At 49.9% G+C, this 17,819-nt stretch overlaps 1 protein-coding gene across 1 annotated transcript; it reads left to right on the forward strand.

Annotated features, from left to right (window-relative positions):
* Positions 1 to 7,143: 7,143 nt before the first annotated feature.
* Positions 7,144 to 9,236, forward strand: LOC123182331 (reticuline oxidase). The gene has a single exon (XM_044594856.1). The coding sequence runs from the start codon at positions 7,175 to 7,177 to the stop codon at positions 8,858 to 8,860; it is 1,686 nt and encodes a 561-aa protein (XP_044450791.1). The 5' UTR covers positions 7,144 to 7,174; the 3' UTR covers positions 8,861 to 9,236.
* The last annotated feature ends 8,583 nt before the right edge of the window (positions 9,237 to 17,819 follow it).

The raw sequence follows: 17,819 nt of genomic DNA on the forward strand, positions 1-17,819 counted from the left end.
CAACCCTGTTGCTCGGTAGTTAATGGACAATAATCTCATTCTTAGCGTGCTGGTTATTGAATCATCATCCGGAGATTGATTGTGTTACCTAGTCCATTTTTCCTGGTGCACTCTTCGGTCAACGAGTTAGGATTGTATCAATCCCTCGCTCTTCCTGATCATATCGTCTTGCCTGAAAAGCAAGATTGTTCTCGAGCTTAGTAACATATCGGTGGTTTGTGATTTTTTGAATATCTTCTCGAAAGTATTACCAGGTTGTTCCCTGATCGCTATGTTGAGTTCGTGATCATGTTGGTTTTTCTCTAAACCATCCATTCTCCAAGAATATGTGCTGGATACCCCGAGCTAGTTGGTTAAGCTAAACAACAACTTGGAGAGTTGGAAGATGGAAGCTTGTCCGACTTAGTTCATCACCAAGGGATATCCTTGTGTGTGTGCGTGTGTGTTGAAGAAAGATGATATCTTCAGCAATTGATCCTCGTGATCAATTGTCGGTGCTATTGTCTTACCCAAACTTTGATTTGACTGTGGGCTATCGTCAAATCAAATCAGAACCAACTATATTCGTAATGTTGTCTTACTCGTGGTTGGTTCCTCGAGTATACATCATTATATTCTTTGGGTCTGACCAATGCTATCACCGAGTTCACTTAATTATGGAATTCCATTTATATGGAAACCTGGATGAATTGTTGTTGAGCCCATCGACAACATCCATGTCCTCTCCATGATTTTGTCGAACATTAAGCGAGTGTTGGAAACTTTTGAAAGCATCTCTTCATGCTAGCTCATGAAGCATATGTTGGATGAAAGAAGTGACTTCCTCTGATTCACGTGCATTTGGTGCAAGTTGCCGCCGTGAGTTCGAGAAAGTTAGTTTTGCTTCCTCTGGAATCATCCCAAGTCAGTCATGCACGTGCGAAGTATTCCATGGTCTGATAGACTGATCATCTTCATTCCATATGAATTCCATAGCACACTAAGCCACTGATTGACCTGTTCCAGGAAAAGGAGTTGTTGTGCTATCCTAGGTCATGCACAAGATTTCGATATCCTCAATGATGGTTCCCCACCAGAACTCGGTAGTGTTTTATTATAAGACTACTATGTGGTCATACTTGTCTGGGACAACGTGTTCACATGTTGTAGCAGAACTAGCTCATGTTTTGGAGCTTGCTATCGCAGTTCATTCCCCGAGAATCTCGCAACGTCGTCTCGTCGATTTGTGTTGCAAACTTTCATTTTCCTTTCTAGACTCGATGAGTCTGGAATATCCTGACACCAACCAGATCTGAATCTCAGGCAGATATGATGGTTGGAGCATTTTCCAAGAACTATAATATTGGTCCCTCGATAACCGGTAAAGTGGATGTCGTGGCCAACACATCCAGCCGGAAGACCTATTATTGTAGTATCTCGATTGAAGAAAGTTGGCCACCTCCCCATGAGGATTTCGTAGGATTTACCTCCATAGTTGTTCCTTAGGGATCCTTGTGCTCTCAGTTTCCTCGGTGATCTATAACCATTGGAACGTTGGAAACACTCTCGACTGTTGAGTTCTTCCCCAGTTACCAGAATCATTCCCAACATTTGGATTTTGTTCCCAGCTTGCACCTCAGTAGTTGTTGTTCAGGATCATCTTCAAAAGTGGACTTACCATGGGTGCCATCCATTTCCGATGATAAGCTAAAAATCATCCCTTGTGTTGTCTTCAACAAGGTAGTCCACATCATCCATCCTAGTCGGAGTATGCCATTCTTTCGAACCCTTCCAACGATCGATTGTGATTACCTCAGGCTGGTATAAAGAGTTTCAATGATCTATGGATCAAAAGTAATTCTTTTTGCCACTTAAGGTAATAATTCCATGAGTCACCTCCCCCAAGATGCCTCGTTGCGGTATCATGGCAACCCAACTCCCCGCTACGTTGACACCGTTCACCACCCTCCTAGGTGTGGGAATTCCGCTTCTTATTTAAACCTTGTCGTATGCTCATTTCCATCATTCTTGATGTGTGTATCGTCTCTCATCTCGACAGATGTTTCTATGTCTCGTTCTATGAGTTGATCGTCGGTTGCTCGATCTTCGAGAAGATCGATTCTTCGAGAGTCCCTTTCTTCCCGTGATCGTGTTGGATGGAGTTCTCAAAGCAATACATCGAGACAAAGATGGTGATCGTGTCAACGTTCTAATGAAGTGCAACCTGGACCGTGAAGATTATGTTAGTTTGCGTTCCCCCTTCATCTTGCCCTACGCTTGAATCTCGGGGCGAGATTCTTGTTTAGTGGGGGTGAGCTGTCACAGCCCCAGTTCTGGCCTTGCCTGTCTTGCATTAGCCTCCATGCATCATGTCTAAATTTTATGAAACTTTGAAATGGGGCTGATAAACCCTAGCAGCAAATGAAATTCAACTAGGGTCCAAATAAATTCATTTTCACTGAACCCAAAATGCCCTTCTAAAATGTTCATCATCTTTGCCTTGGTCCAGAACCCCTGACAAAAATGGTGCACATTTTACTAGGACAACAGAGGGTCACTGAATTAAATCATATAATACTTGCATTTGGGCATTTAAATGCTATAGAATATTTCAAATGCCCAAATATTCATGAACTGAAATGTTTGTTGTAGGATATATCCCCAACAGTGGTCATGAGCAGTTTCATGAATTTTGGGATTGTTTCAATATTTTAAATAAAGCCACAAAGTTGCAGAATAATAGAAAACAGGAAATAATAAAAAGAGAGGAACCTACCTGGCAAAGCCACCTGGCCTGATACTGTAGTGGCCCAGCTCCTCCGGCAGGCCCAGCCCACCTGGCTAGTGCTAGTCGTCTTCAACCTCTGCCAGTAGGCAGAGGCGAAGGCGGGCACGGCGCGCGCTGAGGCTGCCACCTCCTCCCTGCCTGCCTCACGCCCCTGAGGCTCTCTCCCAGCGCCACGGAGACGGCCACGCGACCCCTGCACCTCTCCCTCTCTCTCCCTCGAGCGCCCTCCCTCCTCTGTCTCTCTCGCGCGCGTCCGCCCGAATGCGCCCGTCGCCACCGACGCCGTTCGCAGCGGCCACAGCCATCGCCTCGCCTCCCCGACGCCTCCCAAAGATCCGCCTCGACCTACTCTTCCTCCTCACCGCTCCAAGCGACGCCGGGAGCCCTGCAGTGACGCCATCACCGTCGTCTTCACCGACGAGCACTGAAGATCGCCGGCCCCGATTCTCCGTCTCCAGGTCGTCCCCGAGCCCGCTGGCCTTCTCTGCCGCATCCTTGTGAGCTCCTACACCTCCCCCCGTGCTCGCCCCCTCTATTCCGTCCTGTAACCGCAGCCCCGCCATGGCCGAGCAATCGCTGCCGCCGCCGCGAAGCTCGCCGTCGCTAGCCGCCCCGCCTGACCAACCCAAGAATGGAGTCGTGCTCTGGGCTTCTCTAGGAACCCGTAGCGCACCTCATGGTCGTCCGCTTGTGCAACGTGGCCTCGTACCCATGAAACCCGTAGTTGCTCCGTCACCAAAACTCGTCGCCGGCGAGATTCCGGCCGCCCCGCGACCCCCTGCCTGGCCCATTGGACGCGCCCGAGCAAGGGCTTCTCCCCGATGCCTTCTGCACGACAAACCGCAGCCCCTAGCATGTTTCCGGCGATCTTCCGCCGCGGTTGAGGTCGCCGCCGGCCAAACTCCAGCGTGCCGACGTGGCTGTCATTAGGACTAACCTCCCCACCTAATTAACCACCTCACTGCCACTGACAGCCGGACCCCACCGAATTATTTAGAACCTTAACAAAATTAGTTAGACTTAAGTTAATCCCGATGGACCCATGCGTCAGAGTTGACTATGCTGACGTGGGCGTTGACCTGGCCCACATGTCCGTGACACTGATGACCCTGGGTCACTGACCAGTGGACCCCACTGGTCAGGTTTGACCTGGACCAGCCTGTTGACCTGCTGACGTCATGATGATGTCAGGCTGACGCAGTAATCCTTTTCTAGATTTTAAATAAATCAGAAATGATTTGTTTAATTCAGAAAATATCCAGAACTTTGAAAAATCATAGAAATTCAACCGTAACTCCAAATAAGATAAATTATATATGAAAAATTATCAGAAAAATTCAAGGAATCCATCTGTATCATTTTCATGCATGTTTGAGCGAGTTAATCTCACAGTTTAGGATGAAACATGATTAGGGCAAATTTCATAATAGGTTTGGAGTTGGAATTTGATATAGTTTTGAATTCCACTTCAATTAAAATGACTTTCTGTTGCATTAGCCCAAAACACATTCATATTGCCATGTCATGATCATGCATCATATTGTTGCATTGCATTAATTGTGTCCTTCTCTGTTTGCCGGTAACCGTCCCCTCTCAGTCGACGATGTTTCCGACGATGTGATCGATGACACCGATGAAGAGCTATATTATCTTCAGAAGTGTCAGGCAAGCAAAAACCCCTTGTTCATTCCGATACAAGCCCACTCTCTCACTCTTGCTCTCTTTTACTGCATTAGGACAATAATGATTCAACTGTTACATGCTGCGGTAGTTGAACCCCTTTCCTCTGCATGACCTGTCATTGCCACAGTAAATAGATGAAACCCACTAGCATGAGTAGGAGTTGTTTGAGCCCTGATGTGCCTACTCATTCTTGCTTGTTGTCATGCCTGCTACTGCTTAGAGTTGAGTCAGGTCTGATTCATCGGGAATGAATTGGAACGTGGTGAACATGTCCTACCGTTGAGAGCTAAGTGTGTGAACACGATTTGGTAAAGGTAGCGGTGAGAGGCCATGTAGTTGTACATGGTAGGTTGTCTCATTGAAACCGTCCTCAGGAACTGAGTTCTGTGTTTGTGATCCATGAACAGTTACTACCACACATTGGGCTCCGGGCGCTCCAAGCTCTCTCGACTTATTAATCAACTTGATCTCTGTCCAGGAGTTGCAACTAGTTTCTGGTGTTTGTAGGTAGTGTTAGTAGTCTACCAAGTGGCACCCGGTACAGGTGGGCTTGGGACAGACTAGGCACAGTGGCACGGTGTACCAAGTGGCACCCGGATGGTGGGCTTGGGAACCCTGCACACATCGTTTGGGGCCGTGAGCGACACCCCGGCCGGATCTCCTTGCGGATGGAACCCGAATAGGTGATAAACCTGGACTAGAGACTTGGTGGTTAGTCAGGTCGTGGCCGACTCCCTCGCCCGGTTTCCGCTTGAAGGTTGCCGAGGTACATGACGTGTACAGGGCGATAAGTGGCGAGAGCGTGTGTGAAGAAGTACACCCCTGCAGGGTTATCATTATCTATTCGAATAGCCGGATTCCTCGGATATGGAAACTTGGACCCCTTGCATAGTTCATAGACAAGTGAAAGTGGATACTCTAAAACTCGCAAGATAAGTGTGAGTGCTATGGATGGCGTTCTCGCAGGGAGGCGGGAGCGGATCCATAGTGGTGTATTGGTATGGTGAATTTGCGGACTCGTGTGCGCCACCTCAAAGAGTTACTTGCAGTCGTAGTTCAGGTAGCCACCGAGTCAAAGCTGGCTTGCTGCAGTTAAACTCCACCACCCCCTTTGTTGATACCGATGCATATGTAGTTAGTTCTGATGTAAGTCTTGCTGGGTACATTTGTACTCACGTTTGCTTATTTTATGTTTTGCAGAGAGACTTCAGTCTCGCTAGTAGTTCCACGTGGACTTCGACGTTTAGCTTGTTACCTCAGCTACGATCTTGTACCCTTGGGAGGGTCTGGTAGATAGTCAGGCTCCTCAGCCTTCTTCATTTGTAGTTGTCTGTACTCAGACAAGTTAAGCTTCCGCATGTGCTTGTTGCTTGTATGCTCTGTATGTTGGGTCATGAGACCCATGTTTGTAATATCTCGCTCCTCGGAGCCTAATGAATAAATACTTGAGTCGTAGAGTTATGTTGTGATGCCATGTTGTATTTACACATGTCGAGCATATTGTGTGTATGACTGAAATGCTTGGTATGTGTGGGATCCGACAACCTAGTTGTTTATCCTTGGTAGCCTCTCTTATGGGAAAATATAGTCTTGTGCTTCCGTGAGCCATAGTAGTCCGCTACAGTCCGGTTCACCGGAGTCTTGCTAGCCCAGCACTACTGCTCAGGACACTTGACTGGCCGGCATGTGTTTCACTTCGTTCCTGTGTCTGTCCCTTCGGGGAAATGTCACGCGGTGACATCCGGAGTCCTGCCTAGCCTGCTACAGCCGGGTTCCCGGAGTCCTGTTAGCCCAGTGCTACAGCCCGGATTCACACGCTACTGACCGACATGCTCGATGTGATTCATGTATGCATGTCCCTATAGGTTGGTGCCGCTTTGGGTTCACGACTAGCCATGTCGGCCCAGGTTTTTTGTCATATGGATGCTAGCGACACTATCATATACATGAGCCAAAAGGCGCAAACGGTCCCGGGCCAGGTAAGGTGACACCCGTGGGTCCTGACACCAACTAACGACTCTTTTCGTTCTTCACACTAACGTGGCCACGTACGTAACAATTCTTAAGAAAGTGCACCCCCATAGTCTCATACTCCATTTGTTCAAAATTACTTGTTTTGGAAATGGATATATCTAGAACTAAAATACGTCTAGATACATCAGTTTCTGCAACAAGTAATTCCGAATGGAGGGAGTAGTTAACGACAAAGCACAATAGCCGAAATTAAAAGATTTCACTAATATAGACGTAGACCCTGATAGCGATGTCGCATATTTGGGTTGTAGTTTGGTGGTTAGTTTCAAAGCGGGTATGTTGTCTAGTAAAGTGGGGAACTATATATGAATTGTCTATCACGGAAAGTATTTTTACCGAAAGTATCACTGTTAGGAAAATATAGAAGGCGAACAAATAAGTTTGTTGGTGCCTTCTTGGTACCTAAAACGCAGAGAAGAACAAAAAAGTTTGCAAGTGCGTCTGGTAGTGCAAGTGTGCTCATATTCTGTGTCCGTGTTTGTCGGTATGTAGTACGGGTAGAAACACAGACTGCCGGCCACATAAATTATAGTGCTAATCAAAGCGAAATGATTTTTAACCGCCCGTTACGCATCGTTTTCTCCTTCACTAATCTCGCCGGCCTGCATGTAAAAGAATAAAATCACGCGGGCCTGCATAAAACCCCAAACACGCGCACATCGTCACACACACACCACAGTCCATGCGTCAATGGCCATCAGCCTGCTCTTCTCTCTTCTGCTCCGCCTCCTCGCCGTGCAAGCGGCTTCACACGGCAGCGTCGGCAACGGCAACGACGACGATGACAGCGCCCTGATGACGTCCTGCCTCGCGGCCGCCGGCGTGCGCAACGTCACCACACGCCGCTCGCCCGCGTACGCCGCCGCGCTGGCCTTCTCCGTCCAGAACCTCCGGTTCGCGGCAGCCTGTGCGCACCACGGTCCGGCTGCCGTCGTCGTCCCGGCGTCCCTGGCCGAGCTGCGCGCGGCCGTGCTGTGCGCCCGGGAGGCGAGGCTCGTAGTGCGCCTCCGCAGCGGCGGCCACAGCTACGAAGGCCTCTCCTACACCACGGACGACGCCGGCGGCTTCGTCGTCATCGACCTCGTGGCGCTGGACCGCGTTCGGGTCGACGCCGGAGCGCGCACGGCGTGGGTACAGTCCGGCGCGACGCTCGGGCAGGTATACCACGCGGTGGTCGCGTCCAACAAGACCCTGGCGTTCTCTGCAGGGTCATGCCCCACGGTCGGCTCCGGAGGCCACATCGCCGGTGGCGGGTTCGGGCTGCTGTCCCGCAAGTACGGGCTCGCGGCGGACAACGTGATCGACGCCCTGCTGGTCGACGCCGACGGGCGCGTGCTGGACCGCGATGGCATGGGCGAGGAGGTCTTCTGGGCGATCCGCGGCGGCGGTGGCGGCACCTGGGGCGCCGTCTACGCGTGGCGCATCAAGCTCAGCCCTGTCCCGGAGCGCGTCACCGTGTTCGTTGTCAACCGGCCGGGCACCGTGGAGTCGGTGGCGCGGCTCGTGTCAACATGGCAGCACGTCGCGCCGTGGCTTCCCGACGAGTTCTACCTTTCGGCGTTCGTCGGAGCCGGCTTGCCGGAGTCTGACCGGACCGGCATCTCCGTCACCTTTAAAGGGTTCTACCTCGGCCGGAGCCACGAAGCGTTGGAGATACTCTCCGCACGGTTCCCTGAGATCGGGCTGTCGGACCTGAACCCGAGAGAGATGAGCTGGATCGACTCCGTGGTCTTCTTCTCCGGCCTGCCGAAAGGGAGCACCACGTCGGACCTGACGGACCGGGTGCTCCACGATAAGAACTACTTCAAGGCCAAGTCGGACTTCGTGCGTCGGCCGACGCCCTTCGGCGAGCTGGAGGGAGCCATCAGTTTCCTTTCCAAGCAGCCCAAGGCCTACGTCATCCTGGACCCGTACGGCGGGGCCATGGACCGGATCGCGGCCGGCGACCTGCCGTTCCCGCATCGCAAAGGAAACATCCACGGGATCCAGCATCTCATAGCCTGGACGGCCGACGACGACGACCACAGGGAGGAGTACATGGACTGGCTACGCCGGTTCTACGACTTCATGGGAGCCTACGTGTCCAACGGCCCACGCACCGCCTACATAAACTACCTAGACCTTGATCTAGGCACCAACAACAATCCGTCTCCTGCTCACCCTCATCCTATCATAGGTGACGACGGCAGCCCTTTTTACTCGGAAGTCGAGGCGTCGAGGACGTGGGGCGAGAGGTACTTCCTCAGCAACTACGACCGTCTCGTCCGTGCCAAGACCACCATCGACCCGGAGAACGTGTTCCGCAATGCCCAGAGCATTCCGCCCCTCTTCGTGGGGGCTCTGCAGATGACCAGGCGTACTGCACATGACATCTAGCTAGCCCAAAGTTGCATCCCACCACCACACCGTATCATATTGTTGTAGCTATAGAGCCAAACACACTTACACAAGATCCACAAGCTAGAACATGTAACGCAAACGCGTAGAGGAACCTCGGGATGACCAGATTCTATGTGGTAGCCTGTTCAAAGTTGCATCCAAACCAAAGGGAAGAAGACATGTCATAGGAAGGACATACACATATATCGTCACATTTCTTTAGAGCATTATCTGTGTTGTATTTTTGCAATGTTGCTGTCGTGGTGCCGTCCAGAAGGACGATTTGTTCTCTTTTTGTAGAGGAAGGCAATTATGATTGGTAGATCCACCGAGATGAGCTGAAAACGAGATAATTGTTTGGTACTTGGTGCTTTGCCGCTCTTGCCCATTGAAATGATAGGAATCACGTCCATTCATTGGAACTACTCCTAGTTGAGTTCTGTTTCATGATGATAATTACGATGGTATATCCACACAAGGATATTCTCTTCTTATTGTTTCTCTCTTTTCTTCCTACATATATTGATTGGACTTTTGATGGACACTACCTCCCCCCCCCCCCCCCACACACACACACAGAGAGAGAGAGAGAGAGAGAGAGAGAGAGAGAGATGGTGGCACGTTTCTAGCTCAGCTTATCTCTGCTGGCCACTGAACAAGCAACGAATCGGCCACTATGGAAAGTTACAAATTAACAAGACGAATGGCCTTTGTCACGATGGACAAGCTATATCCATCCGCTGCCATGAAAACCCTCCAAAACTCCACCGTTTTGACCGACTGACGACTCTCTTCTCGACCTTTTCACACCAACGTGGCAACGTACATACATCATCTTCTTATGAAAGCGCATCACCTTAGTCTTGTTGTTAACGACAAGGCAAAATAGCCAAAACTAAAAGATTTCATTAATATAGATGCAGACCCTGATAGCGAGATCGTATATCTGAGTAGCAGCTTAATGGTTGATTTCAAAGCAGGTATGTTGTCTAGAAAAAATGGGAACTATACAAATACAGTCTGTCACGTAAAGTATCTCAAGCTATGCAGGCCGGCGTGATTTGCCAAGGAGAAAACGACGCCTAACGAGCAATTGGAAAATCGTTTCGTTTTGATTAGCACTAATCAACGAGGCCGGCAGGCAGTGTTCATCTTCCTTTTTTCTTAGAACGTTGTGTTTCCGTTTTTGACCAAGAGTGATATTCGTTCATTCCCAATGTATTCTTTTTCTTTTCCTTTCTTTCACTGTTGGTTTTGTTCCCCTTTCCTTTGTTCTCGAATGCACATTTTTTTGTGGGCTTTGCTTCGGTACACCCCCATTAAAAGTTTACACGTATCTGAAAATAACTTTTTAGGGTTCTTACATTCACAATCAACTAATTATAATCTCTGTTCTTCCAATACATCTAACAAAAGATCAGAACAATATGATATTTTTGATTGAAGGTGTATCTTCTAATATCCATCTTTTATCAGCAACGATATTTGTAAACTTTTCTAGGTTGGTGTATGAGGGAGTCCTGGATTAGGGGGTCTCCGGACAACCGGACCATCTTCATTGGCCGGACTGTTAGACTATGAAGATACAGGATTGAAGACTTCGCCTCGTGTCCGGATGGGACTCTACTTGGCGTGGAAGGCAAGCTAGGCAATACGTATATGGATATCTCCTCCTTTGTAACCGACCTTGTGTAACCCTAACCCTCTCCGGTGTCTATATAAACCGAAGGGTTTTAGTCCGTAGGACAACAAGCACAACATACAATCATACCATAAGCTAGCTTCTAGGGTTTAGCCTCTCTGATCTCGTGGTAGATCTACTCTTGTACTACCCATATCATCAATATTAATCAAGCAGGACGTAGGGTTTTACCTCCATCAAGAGGGCCCGAACCTGGGTAAAACATCGTGTCCCCTGCCTCCTGTTACCATCCGGCCTAGACGCACAGTTCGGGACCCCCTACCCGAGATCCGCCGGTTTTGACACCGACATTGGTGCTTTCATTGAGAGTTCCGCTGTGCCGTCGCCACCAGGAAGGATGTCTCATCCCGTCTTTAAAGACGGCACTATTGCTGAGGGAGCTTTGGCTATCGGCCAAACTCTCCGGCTAGGTGGTTTTCTTATGACCGCCTGTTCGGCCGCTGCGCGACGACGATGACTTCTCGGGTCATCGAAAGCAATCTTCACGTCAACTCGGAACTCGCCGAGCAGTTAGATCCAATGGAGCTCTCTTCCCTGAACGAGCTCTTGGATCGCATCGCCGCCCTGGGAGTCGCTACAGACTACGATCAGATTGGGCCTAAACCCGATCTGAGAGAGATCAACTCTCCCCAGGTCACCCATCACGTTGCAGTGGTGGAGGAACAATGCGGCAACCCTTCATCTATCTTAAGGACTAGCTATGTCCGGATTCCCGATCCCTCCAAGCCGGATACCCGTGGAGGGGAGGACGTCACTCAAGGCCTGAACCTAGAATCAGGCAGCGGGCTAGATTTATCGGAAAACATCCAAGAATCCAAACTTCCGAGTTCAGAAACTCCTTGGCCCCTGAGTCTCAGATTGGGTGAGGATTCGGATTCAATTCCACCCACCCACCCAAACATACGCGATCTATCCCAAATTAGGCAAGAGCCCGAAGAAACAGTACACCATTACTGGGCCAGATTCCTCCTGGTCATGAACAGGATAAAGGACTGCCGCGAGGAAGACGCAATTTCATTCTTCTGCAATAATTGCACGGACAAGGGAATCCTCAACGCCATAAGTCGTCGTGAAATTACACGCTTTGCCGACTTGGTGTCCATAGTACGAAAGTACTGTGCGATGGAAAGCGCCTGGAAAACCGAAATAAAATTTTGGGATAATCCGGCCCTGAATACAAACCCAGTCCGAAATAAAAGGGTGCATTATCACAATACACCTGGGTTAACTACCAAAAAGCAAAAGCCCTCTACGGGGCAAGGAACCATACTGGAGGGATGGCTCAACGGACCCTGCAAAATTCATAGTACAGCGGATGCAATACCAACGCACAGCCTTAGAGCATGTTGGATACTCCGGCAGGTGGCCAAAAGTGGTGAGGATCTACTCCTCCCAAAGACAACAGAGCATCATCCCGTGGACAACAATACGGTGTTAACGGTCTTTGAGACCTTCGCGTCAAATAATAGACGCAAGCGAACACTCCGCAGCATGGCCGAAATCTGCCACATAGCAGAAATAAATCCTTGGAGTGACACGGCTATTACCTTCAATGCCAGTGACGAACCTAAATTCCGAACAGCCCGAGCACCAGCCGCACTGGTCCTCAGTCCAATCGTGGACGGCTTTCGACTCACCAAGGTACTCATGGACGGCGGCAGCGGATTAAACCTCATCTATGAGGAAACTCTTCAAAAGATGGAAATAGACTGGAGCCGCATTGAGCAAAGTAGCACAACCTTTAGAGGAATCATCCCCAGTCGGGAAGCACGCTGTGCTGGAAAAATCACACTAGACGTGGTATTCGGCACGCCGGATAATTACAGGTCCGAAGAAATTACATTCCAAGTGGCCCCGTTCAGCAGCGGATACCACGCTCTATTAGGGCGGGAGGTGTTTACAATCTTCCAAGCCATACCCCATTATGGGTACATGAAGCTCAAAATGCCCGGGCCCAACGGAATCATCACTCTTGCTAGTGATCCGGACATAGCACTCCGCGCCGAAAATAAGACAGCTGCATTGGCCCTTGAGGCACTATCCGAAGCCCTAGCGGCCGAGGAACTAACTGCGTTGCGCACCATGGTGAACAGGGACGACGTGATACTCGATAAAAGATCCAAGTCCACCTCCTTTAAACCAGCGGACGAAATAGTCAAATTCCAAGTCCATCCAACGGATCCCACAAAAACAGCTTCCATCGGGGCACAATTAAACCCTGATGTCGATGCCGCACTGCGAGAGTTCCTATGCGAAAACTGGGACATTTTTGCCTGGCACCCTTCAGACATGCCAGGAATCCTACGCAGGCTGGCTGAGCACAACCTAAATATCCTAAAAGGATTCAAGCCAGTCAAGCAGGCTCTTCGACGTTTCTCCGAGCCTAAGAGACAAGCCATGGGAGAGGAACTAGCCAAGCTATTGGAGGCCGGATTCATCAGAGACATAAAACATTCGGACTGGCTAGCAAACCTGGTGATGGTACCAAAGAAGGACAAATCCTGGCGCTTGTGCGTCGATTTTAAGGACCTTAACAAGGCCTGCCCAAAGGATCCCTTCCCCCTCCCCCGCATCGATCAAATCATCGATGCTACCGCAGGACACGATTCATTGTGTTTCCTCGACGCATACTCCGGCTACCATCAAATTAAAATGGCAGAGCCAGACCAAGCCGCAACGGCATTCATCACACCATACGGCCCATTCTGCTTCAACACAATGCCCTTCGGGCTCAAAAACGCCGGCGCAACATATCAGCGCATGATTCAGACATGTCTGGCAAACCAGATCGGCAAAACAGTGGAGGCATACGTGGATGACGTGGTCGTTAAAACCAAGCATGTCGAAACTCTAGTAGACGACTTGAGGCTCACATTCGACAACCTCCGAACATATGACATCAAGCTCAATCCGGAAAAATGCGTTTTCGGCGTACCAGCCGGAAAGCTCCTGGGATTCATTGTCTCCAGTAGAGGTATTGAAGCTAATCCGGCCAAAATCCGAGCGTTGTCACAGTTGGCTACCCCAACAGACCTCAAACAAATACAAAAATTGACTGGATGCGTGGCGGCTCTAAGCCGCTTTATCTCCCGCTTGGGAGAAAAGGCATTACCCCTTTATCGCCTCCTCCGGCGCACCGAACACTTCGAGTGGACGGATGCCGCCACGGCCGGACTCAACGAAATAAAAGCCATATTGGCAACAAACCCAGTCCTGGCCGCGCCAAACATTGGCGAACCAATGCTATTATACATTGCGGCAACTCATCAAGTAGTAAGCGCAGTGCTCGTCGTCGAGCGAGAAGTGGACGGACACAAATTCCCCCTTCAAAAGCCGGTTTACTATGTGTCCACTGTCCTTACTCCATGCAAATCACGGTACCCGCATTATCAAAAGATAGCGTACGCGGTATTTATGGCATCCCGGAAGCTGCGACACTACTTTCAAGAGTGTTCGATAACGGTAGCCTCGGAAGTACCACTTAACGATATTATAAACAACCGCGACGCGACGGGCCGGATTGCCAAATGGGCCATTGAGCTCCTCCCTTTCGACATAACTTACAAGCCACGGCGAGCTATTAAGTCGCAAGTTTTGGCTGACTTCGTCGCTGAGTGGACGGAAGCCGAACTCCCTAAAGAGTACGGCACATATTCAAACTGGATCATGCACTTCGACGGCTCCAAAATGTTGGCTGGTCTGGGGGCTGGCGTCGTTTTGACGTCCCCAACAGGAGATACCGTTCAATACGTACTACAGATAATGTATACGGACTCCAACAACGCAGCCGAATATGAGGCCCTTCTACATGGTCTCCGGATGGCAGTATCCATGGGCATTCAACGCCTAGAGGTGCGCGGGGATTCGAACCTCGCGATATCCCAAATAAATGGAGACTTTGATGCCAAGGATCCGAAAATGGCAGCTTATCGCAATGCCGTCCTAAAAATGTCAGCTCGGTTCGAGGGGCTCGAATTTCACCATGTGGCTCGGGAAAACAATCAGGCGGCGGATATCCTCGCCCGCATCGGCGCAAAACGCGACGCGGTCCCTCCCAACATATTTCTGGAAAGGCTCTTCAAGCCATCCGTAGCATGGGAAGGGGACACCGGTAACAACAGTCCGGACCCGGCCAAAATACCCGATACCGAACTCTCTGACACAATCGGAGGCTCCGCCACCGAAATAACACATTCAGCCCAGAAATAATGGCCATTATTGCCCGTGGACAGAACCATTCCTGGCCTACCTAACTAGACAGGAACTTCCGGAGGACCAAAATGAGGCACGCTGCATAGTGCGGCGATCCAAGGCCTACAGGGTCCATGAGGGAGAATTGTACAAAAAAAGCGCTACCGGAGTCCTTCAAAGGTGCATCTCCGAAGAGGAAGGGCGGAACCTTTTGGCAGAAATTCACGCCGGACTCGGCGGTCATCACGCCGCAGCCCGGGCTCTTGTAAGCAAGGCCTTCCGTACAGGATTCTATTGGCCAACGGCCCGGGCAGATGCACAGGACTTGGTCCAACGTTGCGCCGGTTGCCAGCTCTTTGCAAATCAAAGCCACATGCCACCCACCGCCCTCCAAACAATCCCCATTACATGGCCCTTCGCGGTCTGGGGGCTTGACATGGTTGGACCCCTTAAAGGGGGAACCCACAAGAAAAAATACTTATTGGTCATGGTGGATAAATTCACCAAATGGATAGAGGCTAAACCGGTTAAAACAGCCGAATCCGGACCGGTGATAGATTTCATATCCGGGGTTGTACACCGTTACGGCGTCCCCCACAGCATCATCACTGATAACGGCACGAACTTCACGGCCGACGAGGTAAAACTCTGGTGCAGCACAATGGGCATCAAGCTCGATTATGCTTCAGTCTATCACCCACAAACCAACGGTCAAGTCGAACGAGCAAATGGTCTTATAATGAGAGGCATTAAACCCAGATTACTGCGCTCCTTAACGGAGTCTGACACGCACTGGGTAGAGGAGCTCGACTCCGTACTCTGGGGGTTACGGACCACGCCGAATCGTAGTACCAGATATACACTGTTTTTTATGGTGTACGGCGCAGAGGCAGTCCTGCCCTGTGATATAATTCATGACTCACCTCGAGTGCGCATGTACGAAGAAAGAGAAGCCAAGCTCGATCGGCGGGCCAGTTTGGACACCTTGGAGGAAGAGCGCGACGTAGCCAAAGCCCATTCCGCATTTTACCAGCAACAGGCTCGCAGATACCAAAGCAGAGAAGTACGGGCCAAAACTTATAACGTTGGCGAACTAGTTCTACGGCTGCCGGATAAGAAAAAGAACAAGCTCGAGCCCAAATGGGAAGGTCCCTTCATTATCGACTAAGTTCTGACCGGTGGAGCGTACCGACTACGGGATGCATCGACCAGTCGACTCGAGCCGAACCCATGGAACGCAGCAAGGCTCCGAAGGTTCTACGCCTAGCACCAGACTTTATGTTAGTCCCCTCCGTTTGTCCATTTTTTGCATTTGCATGATCTGTCTTGTTTCCCTTTCTTTCTTTTATTTCTCGAGGCCTTCAAGGGTCACCTTGTGCCTCACTCATACATCACAGATGCGCTAGCCGCACTCTTCATACCTGGTTGCTTCTTTCATAGAAGCTTTAATTATTTCCCTGGGCCTCACGCCCAACACATGTGTTATACTTCCACATGTACCTTTTTTCACCATTATATGCATCGATATGACTTAAGTTTTGGCCAAGCTGGGTTGCCTGGCTCTTGTATTTATGCCCTACGTTCTCGTTAATTCGGCTAGGGCATAAGGGGAGCACCTCTGCGATTGTTACCGCTAGGTCAGCCGGACGTATACCTCAGACTGGGTGAAGCCGAAAGCTAGCGTTCTTAAGGGAATATTCGGTCGGTGAACAAAAGATGACTTTTATTATTCATATCTGCCCCCAGATGATTTTTCTGTGCTTCTTATCGCAGTCCGTACATGCACTTTAGGGCATGCTTACCCAGGGAAAGGAACCCTTAACGGAACTATTCTCCCTCGAAGATGTTTCTTACTACCCATGTAATATAACATAACTAGTTGGGCACTTGTCTGATAAAGCACTAATGACCCCTACGCCTGGTCTCCACGCATGCCCCGGTTCTTACATAACCGAGAGGGTATTCGGATACACTCCGGACTGTCGGGTCCCGAGGTTGAAGCGAAAAGGTCTGCCACGACAAACGATCTACAATCCGGCTAGAAGGCATTATACATGTCACGTTAAAATTACATAGTCAATTTGACTGGTTGAATTCCTCTTCAATACCATCTAATAGGTTGTCTAGTCTACAGTCCTGTTGGGAATACTTTGCGGCCAATTCTACTTGTCCATACACTAAGCTCATAGGGATCTCCTTCCCATCAGGCCCTACTGGTCCGACTTCGGCCATGTGGTTCGGGTCAGCCTTCGTGTACCGTGTCTTCACCATTGCCCAGGCTTCCCTGGCGCCCTGACGGCAGGCCAATATCTTCCATAATCGGAAGCACCGCCATGCTCCCTTCAGCTTTTCTGCAAGCTCTCCAAGGCCTTTAGGCATGGAGACGGATGGCCACAAGGCCTGGGCGACTCCTTGCATCACTTGTCGAACTCGTTCGTGCAGCTGTGAGAGCTCGGGAAGAAGATCACCTGTTGAACCGGGCATCTCCTCGGTAGGACGACCTGTTAGCACACCTACATACATAACTCTGTCAGCCAGCTTCCTCGCCGAACTCTTTTTCAAAGTTCGTTCAAGCACTTACTAAATATGCCGCGTCGAAGCCGCCGATTCTCCTTAACAGAGTTCGACAGTGGGCCCGAACATCTTTTAGTTCCATGCCCAGCTTGGTGTTGGCATCTAGGAGATCATTCTTCTCATGCCTCACCCTCGTAAGCACGCTCTCACCGGCCTTCAGCTGGCGTATGAGCTGTTGCTTATCCGGATTCACTCCAGCGTCATCTGCAATTTTATTGTCAGATTTGCATATACGCCGCATTCTAATATGATACTTATCATTCGAAGGATATATTACCAGAGGGGGTCTCTTTGGGCTCCCCTACTGCGGCCAGTGCGGCCTGAAGTTGGGCTTTGCACTCTTCCAGCTCCTGGGACAGTTGAGTATTCTTTTCTGTAAGAACCTGCATAACAAATGATCCTTAAATCAGTTATCCTAACTATTTCAAGTCTCAGGGGCTACTGATATATATAATCATCAAATTTTCTCACCCGTATGTCTTTTACATA

This window comes from Triticum aestivum, chromosome 1A, assembly GCF_018294505.1.
Source record: "Triticum aestivum cultivar Chinese Spring chromosome 1A, IWGSC CS RefSeq v2.1, whole genome shotgun sequence".
Classification (NCBI taxonomy): Eukaryota; Viridiplantae; Streptophyta; class Magnoliopsida; order Poales; family Poaceae; genus Triticum; species Triticum aestivum.

Excerpts from the sequence above, each read along its gene's own strand:
- LOC123182331 (XM_044594856.1), top strand. The coding sequence starts at position 7,175 with ATGGCCATCAGCCTGCTCTTCTCTCTTCTGCTCCGCCTCCTCGCCGTG.